Source organism: Teleopsis dalmanni, chromosome 2, assembly GCF_002237135.1.
Source record: "Teleopsis dalmanni isolate 2A chromosome 2, ASM223713v2, whole genome shotgun sequence".
Lineage (NCBI taxonomy): Eukaryota > Metazoa > Arthropoda > Insecta > Diptera > Diopsidae > Teleopsis > Teleopsis dalmanni.
Genome location: NC_051847.1, coordinates 170,042,001 through 170,059,086, shown reverse-complemented (window position 1 = coordinate 170,059,086; position 17,086 = coordinate 170,042,001). Strand labels below are relative to the sequence as shown.

Sequence of the window (17,086 nt, the reverse complement as noted above, 5' to 3'; positions counted from 1 at the left end):
TAGAACAATATACTTTGATTAATAATTAGTAGTTTATTGATAGTATTTAGTGCAATAAATTTAACAAGAATTTATTTGTTTGTGCAGGACCTTTTTTCGTAAATGGTAGAACAATACATTTTAATGAGTATTAGTATATTGATAGAACAAATAATAGAGCAGTTGACTATATATTATTGATTAGGTTAGGTTAGGTGAAATGGAGGCAGGAATGAGTCGTCCTCAATTAGCTAAAAAGCCGTTTTGATTCCACAATACTTCGTAATGATGTGTAATATAATGGTCATGTCATCTTATGCCACGTAATATCTTAGCTTAAACCTGGTTTTCGATAAGCCTGTACATAGACACAACAAGTGTTCTGGTGTCTTTTCTACGAGCGCCGTTAGCCAGGTACCACAAGGTTACTACAGGGTTGGCCAAACTTGGCCTTATGCCATTCTATAGTCCTATGGCTGTTAGAACAGATATTATTAATTAGTAGTTACAATTATTGAGTGAACAGTTCACTATATCATTATTAATTGGCAATTTATGGATAGCTTAAGTGCAATAAATTATTTTATTATTTTATAGAGAATCCTTTTTTATAAATAATGGAATAATAGATATTATTAAATAGTATTTGTTTAAAGAGGACCTTTTTTTCATAAATGATTAAAAAAAAGAAAAAACTGCTCTGCCTAAAGAATAAAGGCGAATTTTGTCAATATTTTGTCATTTTTGACATATATTTTTGTAACTTAGGCTCGGGACTTTTTAGTGAATGTTTTAGAATAATTAAATAATTGAGATATTATTGAGTAATAGTTTTTATTAGTTTTCTCTGTAAACATTTTTTTTAAGTTTATTTATAAAGGATTTATTTTGGTAAGTGGTGGAATTATATATATTATTAAACAATGCTTTATTAATAATTGCAGTGAAATAACTTTTTTATTTTTGTTCTTCTTTTTTTTAGAAAATTGTTTTTTGATTATATCAGCCGAATAATATATTGTTCCTACCCCCTTATCCCTATCCTGACTACACCCATGACATAGATACATGTATATGTATGTATAGAAATGATGTGTGTAATATACATCAATAGCGTGAGTAAATGTTGTCTACATTTTACACTCCTAAAATATAGACAATGTTAAAGCAGTAAAATGAAGTCCTACCTTCAGTTACCATAAGTCACCCACTAGTTAGTACAAAAAAATTGAGAGTGATGACAAATGGCCGTAGAAATATTATTTCTCTAAATGCAAATAGATACTCTATTTGAAAAATAAAAAGGTCAGCATTTATTTTTAAAAATTATAAATGAAATTTAAGTATTGATTTAAATTGCTCGGTTAGAAAAATTCTCGTGAGGGTAATTAACTTCTAACACATGAAAAATATAAATTAAAATAAAAATAAAAATAGAAATAGAAATGAGTAATATAGTACAGAAAATATAATAAATAATTTAATATTCATTAAATTAATAGGGTCTGCATATATTTAATAAAAGCTTTGAAGTATTATTGTATAGATAAGACGAAGTTAAAGCTAAAGAGTTGAAGTTTTAACTGAAAGAACTGAATATTTTGCAAATAAATTATACCTATGTAAGTATAATAATTGACCAAAGATTCAAAGTGGTTTTTCAACCTCTGAATTTCTTATACAGTAATACAATAGACCAATTGGCCTTAATGGATCTTTGGAATTGCCGGTATAACTCACCTAATCTAACCTTTCTATAATAATGAAGAAGTAGTGCAACATATGTTAATAAAAGACAGAAGTTTTGAAGAAAAGTATCCTAGGTAATAAATCAGTCTAATAATGATAAATTTGATCAGTGAAATATGCAATGAATTTTCATAAAACTTCCAATCTTCTTCAAAAAAAACTTAAAATTACTATTTTGTACAATACCAAAGAGGAAAACAGTTTTTTCTAAAAGATGTGACCACATCACTATACATTTTGAATGTATTCAAGTAGTATGAATAAATAATCATATAACAATAACAAGTATGTAGTCACAAAATTGAGGTACTATTGGATCCAAAATGGAAGACAATAAGAATTGGTTGAATACTATGCAAAATGTGAAGATAAAATTACACAGTAATGAAAAGAAGGAATAACAGTTGAGGTATAGTGATAGATCCAAAAGGTCATCATTTCAACCTAACTTAAGTTACCTTTCTCATAGTAGTACCCAGCGCTAAGATTAAAAACATCCTGCGTTTTATAAAGAAACAAAGTGTTTTCAAAATAAACTAAACTAGTTAGAGTCCATGTTAAGTAGTGGTATCATAGTGGATAATGGAGTCTAAATAAGTTTGTTTATTAGACTGACTGTCACAGTAAACTAACGGAACCCAAAGAACATTCTATGCATAAAAATGACACTTTGTGGACGTATGAGAATAATCAAAGAATATATGTTAATGTATAGCATTGTCTAATTTTAAAATTAGATTCATTGATGCAAATCTTAACTGTTTTATTCCTTAATATAATAGCATTCAATTTAAAAATTTTATGATGAAAAAGTAATATAAAGTATCATTTGCAAAAATATTGGACTAATAGTTGTGATTTAGAAAATAATTATTGAATTTTTCCGCCTAACAAACCCACTACATATAAGATAATTAATAAAATATTGGTTTTGAAATGCCAATTTAAACAGAATAGTTAATAGAATATCGATACTCGCTGGTGGAAGACGGGTTAGAGGATGTCTGCATCCTCGCTGGAAGGACCAGGTACGGTACCACCAACTGACTACAGCAAGTCACTGATTAGGCTAGCTGGCGGAGCCTACTTGATCGTTGGCCGCGAATTACGCCTTTAATTCCCAACTAAGTAAGTAAAAAATTGCCTAAATATTATGTAAATGAAAATTAATTTAATTTGTAATATAATTACCCGTATGAAGGGTATTGAAACGTCAATAAAATCAAATTTTTTTTCTTTGTACTATGCTATCTTATTTGTCAAAAATTATTATTTTTGTAAGATCTTTGGACTAAACATTTAATATTTTACTAACACATAAAATATATTATTTACTGGTCCGTTACGAATAATTAAATTCACATTTATAATAATTTTATGATTAAAAATTTAGCAATTTTAAAAATTCATAAATTTTGAAAAGTTGTTAAAATTTAAAAAACTGGTTTCATTTCACAAGCAAAAAAATTTTATTAGTAAAAAAAACAAATTTCTGTTCTATACACGAGTAAATAAATATTTGCTATTCAATATTTAATATTCAATAATAATTTAACCTAATAAACGGCATTTAAAAAATTTCCAAATGGGTGAACAAATAACAAATGTAAAGAATTCTCAAACAAGAGCTTGTCTTTGTCTCCAACAATCTCCGATTAGCAAGCATCTTATATTGTGCTGAGTATCATCTTTGCATTAAATAATATTGAAATGATATTTACGGCTTGTTGTTGTTGTTGTTATTGTAGGCGATTATTAATACAACAACAACGAACGAAAGACGAATTTTGTGGGTTACTCATACACTCGAGTTGCTCGTGAGCAATGATAGCGTATGCCAACAACAATATTAATAATAATAACAACAACAATAACAAAACAATGGCAATTTGTTGTTTCTCCACTACGATGTTTGAAGTTACAAGTTTTTTTGCAAAACAGCTGAACGAGCAAAGCACAGTTTATCCACTTGCTCCAACACACTTGGTCAGTAGTCTTCGCACGAACTTCTAAGTAAGCGGTGGTGAATCAAAAGTGGTTTGTGTATAATTTTGTTGTTGTTTTTAAAATTGCGTTATTTACGCGGCTTTTTTTTTGGTTTTTATTTCTTTTCTACACACTTATTGAAAGAAGGTGAGGAAGAATGAGTTAAAAAATGTGCTTACTGCTAATATTAAATGTTATTGTTGTTGTTTTTCTTGGAATAATGTTAGTATTTTATATTAAATAAATCTTAACATGAAATATTTGTACGTGAACTAAACCAAGCACTTCCTGCTGCTGCTGCTGCAGCGGCCGTTCCCTGCTGATTTTAACACTCGTTATCTGGGCAATTTAAAATCGTGCCTGTTTAGCTTGGTTGATTTTGGTGGGTGTTAAACTGCTAAGTCAGCGAATTATTTTTTTTTGTTTTGTTTGTACGTGATGTCCTGCTAACGAAATTCCAAAACACGAACACACAAACACACGCAATAACAAAAGAAGTCAATAAACTCGGACGTTGGCATTCGCCTTACATACCAGAGAATTGTAACATTTGTTGGAAGGCGGCGGCAGTCGTCGAAGTGAATGTGGTCTGTGGTCTATGGTCTAGTCTTCGTGTTGGTCGCAGCCGTTCGCTGCTGTCGTATGCAAATGTCGTAGGGTGGCGCTTGATAAACAAATTATTTTTATTATCACACTCACACACACATACACACACACAAAGGCGCGTGCACAAACGACCTACATACAAACACTACATGCAGATAGGCGAGCTGACGTTTTCAAAGAGGAGAAAAAAAACGAAGTATGCAGGTTGAAGTTTCAAATATGGATGGAATATGGAATTTAAGTGATCATCATGTTTAATTGCCAGAATTGGTTTTGATTCATTTTCAATTCGTTCAATTCGTTTGAGTTTAAACAGAACATTCGCCTTAACAAGAAGTCAAGTACTTTAATGTGTATTTCTTAATATTTATTTATGTTTTTTTTTTGATTAATTTTGAAATTCTTCGTCGCCGCTTGCCGCTTGAGGCAATGAAGCAGTGAAGCAGGAAATTTGAAAATTTGAAAATTTCATAAATTTATTTCAATTGCTTAATTCATTTGAAGTGAGTGCAACCGAAATTGCAAAACTAAAGCGAAAATTGTTAATTAATTATTTCATGCGATTGCGAGTGCCAGTACGGCTAAAAGTATTCAAACACTTTCAGCAATTGTCGCTCATTGTCTTAGCCATTTTTGGCATTTGCAATGCCAATAGCTTTTTTATAATTTAACAACAATAATAATAATAAAAAAGAAAAAAACAGTAACGTTACCAATTAACAATTACAATTGTGGAAGTGTCTCGAATGCGTTGGCGTTACAACATTCGCTTTATTCAGCGCTGCAGGCTGGAAGGCGGCACAGCACACTCATCCAGCCTACATAATCCCAGCTTAAAATAGAATTCAAAAAATTAATTTTCATTTTTAATACAAAAAAAAAAATTTTACAATTTATTTTAAAAACACCGTTTTTTTAATTTAATTTAATTATTTTTTTTTTTTATTTCCGCAGATAATAATCCACATCGCCTTCAACGTTTCTTCCTAAACAAGCCATAATTTTTACCCTTTTTGGTCAAAGCCAATTTTTGATAAAAAAAAACATTTTAAGTTTCTCAAGTCCAAATAGTGCGAATTTGCAAGTTTATTAATTTCATTGAGTCAACGAGCGCGTCTGCCAGAATTTTGCTAAGTGAGTCACACGTTTGCGGAACGATAACGAATAAGCAACAACAACAACAATAACAACAAACAAACAAAAAACAACATACAGAACAACAACAACAACAACAACAACAACAACACTAAAAACAAAAGCCACTCAGCTGTGTTTGCAAAAATCAGTTGTTTGATTCTTGTTGTTGTTGGTTTTGTTTTTGTTTTTGTTATTCTCTGTATTTTTTTTAACATTAACTCACTTGTCTGAAATCATCAGCGAACGATATACCAGTAGAAAACCAAAACCAAAACCCACACACCGCGCTGCGCCGTGCAAAGTTGTCACTACAACTGTTGTCTGTTGTTGTCGTTAATTCTCAGCTAACACGCGCTCTTCGCCGCATCTAACACACAACCTACGACGTTCGGATAATTACCTGAAGAAACGTAGCACAAAATACTCAGCACTTACTTATTTGGCGATGGCGTCAGAAGGTGCCACTGTCTCTACGACCTCAAGGTTGACTATGATGCAGGTGAGTAACGAACGTTAGAGATTTATTTTGTTTACAATATCTATTTAAGGATCGAAAGAGGACTTCTTGTTGAGATAGAAACAAAAGTTGGTATTCCTATTGAATATGAGTTATTCTTTAACAAATCGGACACCTTTTAGACCAAATCATCTCCGATTTGGATGAAATTTTTTTAATGAGCTCCTTCCATAAAATAAGAAGACCCGTATCTCGGAAAAAAATCTTGTAATTTTTTTCATAGGAGATATGGGGTTTCGAGAATTGGTATTGTAGACACATTTTCAAATGGTCATATCTCAGGTTATATAAATGATAGACACTTGAAATGGTGAGTAACGAACGTTAGAGATTTATTTTGTTTACAATATCTATTTAAGGATAGAAAGAGGACTTCTTGTTGAGATAGAAACAAAAGTTGGTATTCCTATTGAATATGAGTCATTTTTTTACAAATCGGACATCTTTTAGACCAAATCATCTCCGATTTGGATGAAATTTTTTTAATGAGCTCCTTTCATAAAATAAGAAGACCCGTATCTTGGGAAAAAATCTTGTGATTTTTTTCACAGGAGATATGGAGTTTTGAGAATTGGCATTGTAGACACATTTTCAAATGATCATATCTCAGGCTATATAAATGATAGACACTTGAAATTTGTTAGGAAATTATTTAAACAATTAAGATTATTTATATTTAAGTATTAATATTAACCGTTAAACTTAAAAAAAAATATATAAAGTATATATGTATAAAATATATAATATATAATATATATATATATTATAAAAAATATTTATATAAAATATAAATATATATAAAATATATATGTATATATATTTTTTTTATCAAATATATCCCCAAAATTTTTATTTTTTATACTTTATTTAAATTCAGTTTTAAATTTTACTGAGAAATAAAAATTTTCAGGATGATATTATTTTTTGAAATTTTGTAATTATTTTTTCTCTCGCAAAACATATCAAGCATATTTCCATTATTACTATGTTTCCATTGAATGAATTTTCAAAGAATACACTACAAATATTCTTATGTAATATTTTTGTATATATACAAAACAATATAATGCAAATAGAAACTGCAATATATATTATCTCAAATAATATATATTATACTAAATGCCCCAAAATAATAATCACTGTAGCTTAGGTTGCGTTAGATTAGAGTATCGACCTTATAAACCAAAACCCATTAGAGCACAAATAATGGAGCATTGTAATACCACAGGAAAAATTAATATAAAAATGTTTAGAAACTTAAACGCACAGTAGAAATAAGTTATTTTTAATATATGATGATATATAATACTATATTCATCAATCTAACAATAATGTAGCTTAGGATCAGTAAGAGTAGCGATCTCACAATCAAAATCCCATTTAGCACAGATTATTTAAATTTACAAAATTATACATTTTCAATAATTTACAATATATAAACAAATATAAAAAATATTTATGCTATAAATAAGTAAAATCTAACTAAATTGATATAAATAGTTTTTGATTATTCCTTTTATGATTATGTGTAGATCTATATATCAGATAAATAAAATCAGTTAAAATTTAAGCAATTCTAAATACTTATACATCGATTAGGATAAGGGTACATAAAAATGTGGGAAACAGTAGGAAATCGTTTGGAAAACAAGTATGGATTTGGGATGTACGTTACATCCCAAACCAAAGTTTTGAGTTTTGAATTACAAAGCAAAACCCATTTGGGCACAATTAATGGTTCCTTGTGTTAATCAAGGAAGGAAAGGTGCAAATTTATAATCCAATATATCGAGAACTAAACTAAAATAAATATATAGCATAACGGTGAAATCTGCTCAGAATATTAAAATTGTCAAACTGTGATGCCCGGAAAATCGGAATCCATCAAATTTTTTTTAACTTCATGTTTTTAATTTTATATATTTTTAATTCTTTATTATATATTTTTGATGCTATTCTCTAGAGGCACATAAAAGTTAACGTCTTTCTTTCTACCTATCTCCTCTGTAAGCTCCTCTGCGATTTTATTGTATCCAATCGTAGTTCAAAGGGGTGTCTAGTATTTTTAATTGAGAACTTTCCATTGTACGCATATTATATATATATGGTATATAAATATTATAAATAAGTAATGCACTAACTGCATGTGTGTATAAAGTGTAGGGGCTTACTTAATTCATATCGTAATTGATATCAATTCAAATTAATAGGGCACTCCTTATACGGTGTGACATGTTTAATATATGACTTAATTACTTTAATAAATAATGACGAAGATTTATTATTAAAAATATATGAACAAATTTAAAAAATAAATTTACAATATTTTGAAAAAAATTTTAGATATGATTGTCAGCGCTTATTATTACATATTATAAATAAATGTGTATTGTACACATCGCTTTTCACGTGGTCTATTGTGCTAACCCAAGTGGTTTTAACTGATATTTAAGATTTTAATGAACGTTAGCATCCCAAATGGTTATTGTTTCTTTTAAAGCTTCTGTTTTGTGCGTCGACTTTTTTCCCAAGATGGATAACTTTGCTGTCCCTTAGATTTGAGCATTCACAAAAAATGTGAGCAGACGTTTTAGAACACACTTTAAAGAAGTGGCAGATATTATTCTCTCTATTATTGGTCTCTATTATTCAAGCCTCGAATGTTGTATTAGATACATTAGGAAAATTTTAATATCATTTCTGTTCAGTTCAGTGTACATTAAAATACATATATTCAGAAAAAAAAAATTGTTTAGAAGTTTTCTATATACGTAACAAATAATAAATTATCTTATTAGACCTTTCGCGCAAATAGATAGTGGGATTACTGTTCAATAGTTCTGATAGATAATTTCAAGTGTCATATAAACCCAGTTGGGGAAAATTTCATATTTTTGATAAATTATTTAACTTGACCAACTTTATCACTATAATATAATTTCAAAACCTTTACAAAATACATTGAATTAAAATTCAATGCACTGTGGGCTTATACGAAATGTCAAAACAATTCAAAATTTCTCTTATTCGGGTTCTTAGATGCAAGGACATTGTTAGCAACTTTAAAGAAAATAGCATAGCAAACGTGCATTTCATAAAAAAAAACTGTGGGAATATCTAAAGAACCCCAATATACCCAACTATGCTATTCAAGCTATTTTATAGTATTTTTTAAAAGTGCTGTAACGTCACATAAACAGTTTGTCCTATAAACCTTACTTGTAATGCGCAATACTGAGACTGTTAACTCGACATATTTGTTGACTTAGTTTAAATATGGTATTAGTAAGTTATGAAAATTCCTGTTAGATCTTAAGATCCACCTGGTCCAAATTGGATAAGAAAAGTACCACTCAGCTGCTTCAACTAAACCTTAAACTATACAGATACAACTACGGTTTGGATGCTGATAGGTCGCTATGCACTAGAAAGAGATGCTATCACACTTGGTTTACAGTGTTACAGTGACTTTTGTCGAGGTTGTGGTTCTACCAATTATGAGGAACTGTACTCCACCTCATGGGTTTGTGTGTATCATTGATTAGAATTCAAAATTTTTAGCACCCTTTTTTTCGGGTTGGTTCAGTTTTATTAAAATGAAAGAGTCGTGCTTTTCAGTGTTATATGCACGCTGACAACTGTGGCACTTTTCAGGTCTCTTCTGGTATGTGTATGAGCAACGCTATAGTCTATGGTCTTACAAAAGTTATAGTCATGGGTTTAGTAGAAGATCGTATGGGTAAAGAAATATTACAAATAACGTTCATAAACTTAAATTACTATACATTAAACTTAACGTTTTATCAATGTATATTGATATTAGAAAGATTTGAGCATGACTGGAATTGTCACGCTCTCATCTGTCAGCGAATTACTTATATGAGAAGGGACTTTTTTAATATTCGTATCCTTTATGTATTGCATTTGTTACTTTTAAGTAAATTCTTGACCTTTCTCAAAACCTCTACTTTTCAATCCATTTCAGATAGATAGATTTTTATGTTGCCATAATGTGGTGTTCTATCTAAGTACATTTTCGATAAAACGCGGTAAGCCTTTTATCTAAATGTATTTTCCAACTCAGCGCCACAGTGTTAGACTTTGATCCACTAAAATTATCTCTTAGAAATGAATAGAAAAGATATCCACGACTGACCCGGAGTGTAATGAGGAAAATTCATTCCAGAGTTGAGATAAAGAATTTTAGAACGTAGGAGTTAAAGCTTATCTAACTCAGCTAAACTCATAACTTTAACCTGAGATAATTATCTATGTGAAGATTATGTATGTGAAAATTATCTACGTGAAGTAATTATTTGTATATTAAAGTTTCCGTATTATTGCCTCTACAGCCAACTGGTAAGTTCATTACTCACTCTCCTCTTATTAGTACTAAAAAGAGAACTTATCTCAGTTACCCGAATTAATGACATTATTTTTTTCTATAATGTATTTGACATAACAAAATAAATATTTTGTGAAAATTTACTTATTAAATAACAATGATTTATTTCAGTTAGATTCAAAATTTTAGTTGTAAGTTTTAAAATTTAAAAGAAAAAAAAGTAGATGATTTCAACGAAATTGCTTCATTAACGTTATTAAGTCATTTTGGCATGCAGTCAGTCGTACAGTACAAGACTTATTAACTTCACTAATTCGTGTAATTTTACTTTCAAGGGCTAAGTGAGTTTAAGCAGGAAAGTAAAACTATTTTTTCAACAGAAGGGTGGAATGGCGGTAAGTAACCACACGAAAGTGAATGAAAATAATGAAATTACTATGAAACGTATAACCAGGGGCATGCGTTGTGGCAGCCCCAAATGACAATCCATCAACGGTTTGACCGCTCGTTCGACAGTCCCAACCACTGACTGTGTAAGCTTCACTGCGCCACTGCCACTCTGAGATTGTCTGTCTAACGATTTGTTTATTTTATTGTGTAGTGAAGCGTGGGTTCGTCATGGCAACGTTGCGGTTTTTGCATTGTTTATAATCTACCTGCCCCATGACTAAGCACTGAACCAATCACTTTTATAACAAATTAGATACACATACAAAACATACATAACTCTTCAGATACTCGTACGAGATACCATATAGCGAAGTGCTTTCTCGAAGTGAATTTTATTTTGAAAGTAAGACTAAAGAATTCTGTTAAGTATTCCGTGTGTTGTGTGTTAAAGGAAGGTAATGGAAAGTCAAGACAAATAATTTGGCCTTCATTATTTTTTTGGGACTTCGAAGGAGCGGGGAGTTCTTGCTCTGAGAGTGGCACATATGTTGTCCACAACAAATCGTTCATATGTGTTTGTATCGTATTCCGGCAATAATTTATGCATCGACTCTAGTTGTTGTCGTTGTTGTTGTTGTTTTTAACTTTAATTACCACAAATGCATGCTCATGGGATAATGTAAAATAGTAAAATAGTTGTCTAGGGCAGTCTACGGTGGTTGATATCCTCTATTAATGTGTTTAGTATGGATTCGTACGTGTTGGAGAAAAAGCGGGAATATTTTGAACTGTACTGAGGTTATAAAAAGACAACAATATAAATTTAACTTTAAAATAAAATGAATAATTTTCATAAAAGTGCTGACCAAAATTTTCAAACCTTACATGATCAATTGGTGCCGCTTAAGCTCAATGAGTCTTGGGCGGGCCGCAGGCTTGTAGAAGCACTGAGCCATTTGCCACTAGGCAAATCGCTTGACGTAAGTTCAGTGAAAAATAATTTCAATAATAGAGTATCTATAAATAATTATACTAATTATGTTTGTGCATGTGACATATGAAATCGATTTTTAAATTATCCAAATTATTTCCCCAAATTATTGACACAAATTTCGTGCTTTAGCCAAAAGTAAAAACAAACTTTAGGCACACATAATATTTAAATGACTTTTCAATATTAATAATTTAGAATTTAATATCTGACATTTTAGATGAGATTTCAACAAAAGCAGTTACAGGAGCGTGAACAACGTCGCATGGAGATGGTTGGAGTTGGAAGTCAGGCTGCCAATGACAAATCAGTCGGCGCTGGAAAGGTGTGTATATTTATTAATGTTAATGACATTTTAATTAACTAAATGTGTTAGAAGTACATAGTCAATAGAGCTCGGAGAGACTAGAATATAATGGATGATTTATTAGAAAGAAAGGTTAAGTCTCACATATAACTGGTACTCACAGTTAGTGAGTACAGTTAGTTATTTACAGATAAATAAAATTAAATTAAATTAACCAATTAATTAGATTAGTTTAATCAAATTTAATTATAATATAATTCGATACATTTAACTAATTGATTTTATTGATTTATTTTCATTAATAATGGAGTAATAAAAAATACCTTTTTATAATAACATTACATACACATATGCTATAACAATTAAACATTAAAAATAAACATATAAGCAAAATTAACAATAACTATATATTAGCAATAAATATATATATTAAACAAATATGTATATTAACAACAAATATATATATCAAACAAAAAAAACTGACATATATTATAAATTTATTTAAAATTATTTTTGAATTTCAGGTTAGACAAATGTTCGATGAAAGACGTCGTGGTGCTGGCATAGACAGAAGCAATCCTTTGAAACCCATCTCAGGTTCATCAACAAAAAGCACAAATCAATCGAAGAATGTGGGAAGCACTCCGAATGGTTCAGCAAATGTAACAAATTCCACTATAACTACCACAACATTGCGTAATAAACCAAATCAACCGAAACCGAAACCCCCAACAAATGTACGTCAACCAATCAACACTGTTCGAAACACACCTGGAGCACGTGCCACTAATGGAATACAGCGATCAAATGGAAATAATAACACAGACGAAACTGACTTTTTAGATAATACAACATTTCCAAAAGGATTTTCTTCTTTAAGTTTAAAGGATAATAACAATTCTGATAGTAACAACAATGATAGCAATACCACATCACGTCTTAGTTCGTCGAATAGCATTAAATTGAATCCAGTTGTAACTAAAAAGTCACCAGTCATTTCAGTAAATAAAACAACGGTGCGTTCAACTCTCAGTCCAAATGGCGTCAACAGGTCTATTGGAAGTAAGCCGCCAACTTCAAATGTTAATTCCACGAGTAAAGTAAGTTGAGGTACAAACTAATGGTTGGATTATATATTACAAGTGTTTTGTTTTTTTTCAGAGTCCTATCAAGAAAACCGTTGCTAAAGTACCCACTAACTCTATGGTGAGTTAAATTAAATATTTCCTGTTTTTAATGTTGACAATTAATACGTTTTCAAAATATGTATACAAGTTAATATGAACAGTATAGTATAGTAAAATAGATAATGACTAGAGAATTAGCAGTAAATAGAGAGGGTCTTAACTACTAGTGTGAGACACCTTGCATATTTTTAAATGGTTGAAATTGTCAATATTTGCTTTTATATACTGCCATTGCCATGCTTTAATTTTTTATTTCGTTTACTTATTCCATGCTTGTAAATGTATCCGGTATTTGAAACAACAAAAACTACCACAATTCTCTTATTTAGATCCCTCATCAAGTACATATTTCTACCTTGCAGTCTAAAGAACGGCTTTCAGATATAGTATCGTTTCCAAATCGTACTACGACAAATTCTCATAAAGCCAGTGATGCATTCTGCTATCAGACCTGAAGAAGAAACTTACAGAATTTTTCACATTAATGTTTGAAATGATATAGGTTGGCCATGCAAACACGGACTTGTGCTGATGATGTTATTATCCTGACGCTCCACCGTTCTTTACATAATGTGCTTCTTTTGCTTTTATTCAATGACATTTAATAATTAAGATTAACGCACAGTTTTGGCATATAGACCTGGCCAGAATAAAAGTTTTATTTTCTATTACAAAATGTAGATTGAAACATTATCTCGAACCAAAAATTTAGCTTTAATCCGTCACGCACTTCTAATCGACATCTGGAACTAAAAACTTATAAACCATCACGTATATTCAACCTGTGTCTGAAACTTATATCTAAAATAAAACGTCTACATAACCGCTATCTAGAACCGAAGAAACTGTGTTTCTGAAACCGTAGATTAATCTAAAACCAAGGATTTTTACCTAATATGGGACGTAGATCTATTTGCTATTTCGAACCTAAGATTTACTTCTAATCTTAAATGTAGACCGATATCAGTAAACGTAAACTTACTCCTAATCTAGAACGTAGGCCTATCTATTTTATGAGCCGCATTTTTTTTTTTAATTTTTGACGTAAGACTATAAAAGATCGGGAACTAAAGACTTGCTTTCCAATATGAAATGTAGACCTGAACACTGTCTGAAAACAAATATTTGCTTCTAATACAAGACACAGACCTTAATGCTATCTTGAACGGAAAATTTGCTCTTAGTCCGGAGCAAAGATCTACGCGTTTTTGGAAACGTAGATGTATTTTTAAAACATGATGTAAACCAAATCGACATCTCAAAAGGAAGATTTTCTTGTTATACGAGATGTAGATCTAACCGCTATTTGGAACCGAAAGACTTATTTCTAATATTAAATATAGATCTAACCACTATTTGAAACCAAAGACTTACTTCTAATACTCGAAGATTTAACGTTATTTTTCTCTGTATATTTTCAGAGCATAAAGCCACCTCCGCGTATAGTTACTCCACCTCCAGGTATGGCTACATGCAATTTTTGTAATCGGAATTTCAATGAAGATAGGCTTGCAAAGCATGAACAAATTTGTCAAAAAATGGCTAAGAAGAAGAGGAAAATTTTCGATGTATCAAAACACCGAGTACAAGGTACCGAGGCGGAACAATTTGTGAAGAAAGCAACGAAAACGAGTCATACAACAAAACCCACAACAATGGCAAAGCCCAGTGTTGCTGCTTCCACGTCAACCAATGCTACCACCTCTAAGAAAAACAATTGGCGTCAGAAACATGAAGAGTTCATAGCAGCTATACGTGCGGCAAAACAATTGCAGGTACATTTAGCCAAAGGCGGAAAGCTGAGTGACTTACCACCACCACCTCCATCGGAGAACCCGGATTATATACAATGTCCACATTGTAACAGACGTTTCAACGAAGCTGCTGCAGAGCGTCACATACCGAAATGCGCGAACATGTTGCATAATAAGCCAAAGCCTGGTGCAATGAAGAAAAGATAAATTAAAATTGCTTAGAAATAAAACAACGCATTATTATCTCATGTAACGAAGTGGCCTTAATCCAATTACCAACAGCATGTTTAGTTGAAATGGAAAACGATGAAATCTCAGATAACCATTTATCTACTACGGTTTTTATTTACTACGAATCAAATTCTATTTGTGATAAAATTTATTATTTAAAGAAAAATAACTGAAATAACAGAATTTAAATTTTACGTGTTTATTAAAATTTTTTTTAACAGATCATTTGCGTTTTTGTTGTTGTGTTGTGTTGTGTTGCGTTGCGTTGAATTGTTAGTCCGAAATTACTTCTACGTCTGTTTTACTACTTTTTGTCGATAAACGTTCGATCATTGCCTTGACAGCTGTCGCAGCTTCATTGATTTCTAGGCCTTCCATCATGTAAGCCCAATTGTCAAGTGTGGCATCGTCATCATCCGCAAACCAATTAACCAACATTGTAACACAGGCAGTATTAGGTTCAGTGTGTTCTGTTTCGAAAAATTCCAACTCGTCTGGAGTGTAACCTAGTTTCTTACCTAACTTCTTCCAATCATCGCCAATAAGTGGAGCAATCTCTTCGATTTGTTCGTGTGTAGCCACAAGAGGTTTCGAATGGGCATTTCTATCGTCTTCGTTTTTTTCAATATCTTCATCAGCGCCCAACTCAGGCTCAGCTTCTTGTTCAGCGTCAGTTAGTGTCATAGTTTCATTTTCAAGAGTTGATCCGTTGCTGCTGACTTGACCATTGGTTACTGTTGCACTTGTGGCTGGTTTGGCATTTTCTAACTTTTCCCTAATAATTCTGCGGCGCATATTCTCCAAGTAATCCGGTATTTTATAACTGGATGACGAATTAAATGTGGTGAAAAAGTGTGGAGATTGTCTTGCCAACAAACGCAATGCTCGCCATGATGAAGAGTCACTTCTATCGTTTTTGTTATTGAGATATACTTCGAATTCAGGTAAGAAATTACGATCTTCACTTTTACATGCTGATAGATTATCCGGTGCTAAATTCCAGAGTTCAGTTAGCAATGGACTGAAAAAAAAAATTGTTTAAAAATAATTATAAAAATTTGTATCACGAAGTTGTTTTAAACTTACTGGCCTAAATAGTATCTATTTGAGTTATAACTTTCCCTAAGTATATCGCCCAAGAGCCGTTTCCTTGTGTGTGGTTGAATCTGTTTAATAAATGATTCATCGCTAGATTCTTCTTTCACATTACTGTCATTAACTACTGCACCACTACCACTTGTTGTGGCGTTGTCTTCTTGAGGTTCCTCCTTTCCTTTTGTGTTATTTTGAACGTCGTCAGGTTTTCTAATTTCCTTACAACCTTCATTTTTCCACTTATTCCATATCTCTTCTCGATTTAGAATGTGTTGGACAGTTCGCAAGAACTGGTTACCATTTGGTGGAGTTTCTTCTATCAGCTTATATACCCTAGTCTGAGTAGTCTCTATGTATAACTCCTGCGATGATGTCAAAACACTTGAATCTCTAAAAGAAACGTTTTAATTTATATCAATACTAAATATAAAATAATTAAATAATTTGTATTATAATTTATTAAATATAAATATAACAAATATAGTAAAAATCCTTACGTCTTAAATTTCACTTTTGACTGCAGATATTGGAAAAGAATGAGAAATTGCACTAGAGTTGCGCGCCGAAACTTCGAATCGGACAACTGCAGTGCTAAAAGTTTTGGATTTGTTAGATATTTTGCAAAGAATATATCCGATTTAAAAATATTTTCATTGTCCTCATCCTGCCTGTTATTTTTCATAGTTGATTTTGATGTTGACTGTGCTTTGTCATCTACCTTTTTTTCAGTGTCAGTTTTCCTCCTTTTTAGTCCACAATCAAGTTTGAAGCCATCAAAGGCATCCAAAACAGTATTTGTATGCTAACAGAAT

The 17,086-nt window shown here is 31.2% G+C and overlaps 2 protein-coding genes across 3 annotated transcripts in view; one reads left to right on the top strand and one right to left on the bottom strand.

Annotated features, from left to right (window-relative positions):
- Window positions 1-3,727: 3,727 nt before the first annotated feature.
- Window positions 3,728-15,358, top strand: LOC119678296 (zinc finger C2HC domain-containing protein 1C-like). Of its 2 annotated transcripts, XM_038090049.1 has the most exons (6): window positions 3,728-3,861; window positions 5,275-5,956; window positions 11,921-12,025; window positions 12,532-13,107; window positions 13,169-13,213; window positions 14,616-15,358. In XM_038090049.1, exons 2-6 carry the CDS (start codon window positions 5,903-5,905, stop codon window positions 15,153-15,155), a joined length of 1,320 nt encoding a protein of 439 aa, XP_037945977.1. In that variant the 5' UTR covers window positions 3,728-3,861; window positions 5,275-5,902; the 3' UTR covers window positions 15,156-15,358. The 2 variants fall into 2 exon arrangements, with proteins under 2 accessions (XP_037945977.1, XP_037945978.1); XM_038090050.1 differs by lacking the exons at window positions 3,728-3,861; window positions 5,275-5,956 and adding an exon at window positions 10,472-10,714.
- A 24-nt stretch (window positions 15,359-15,382) lies between these two features.
- Window positions 15,383-17,086, bottom strand: part of LOC119676137 (THO complex subunit 1-like) — a 14,722-nt gene continuing 13,018 nt past the window's right edge. Inside the window, exons 2-4 of the mRNA XM_038087370.1 lie at window positions 16,772-17,076; window positions 16,266-16,664; window positions 15,383-16,200 (exon numbers count right to left, since the gene is read on the bottom strand). Of these exons, the coding sequence (XP_037943298.1) occupies window positions 15,453-16,200; window positions 16,266-16,664; window positions 16,772-17,076 (1,452 nt within the window). The 3' untranslated portion in view covers window positions 15,383-15,452. The remainder of the gene's footprint in view (window positions 16,201-16,265; window positions 16,665-16,771; window positions 17,077-17,086) is intronic.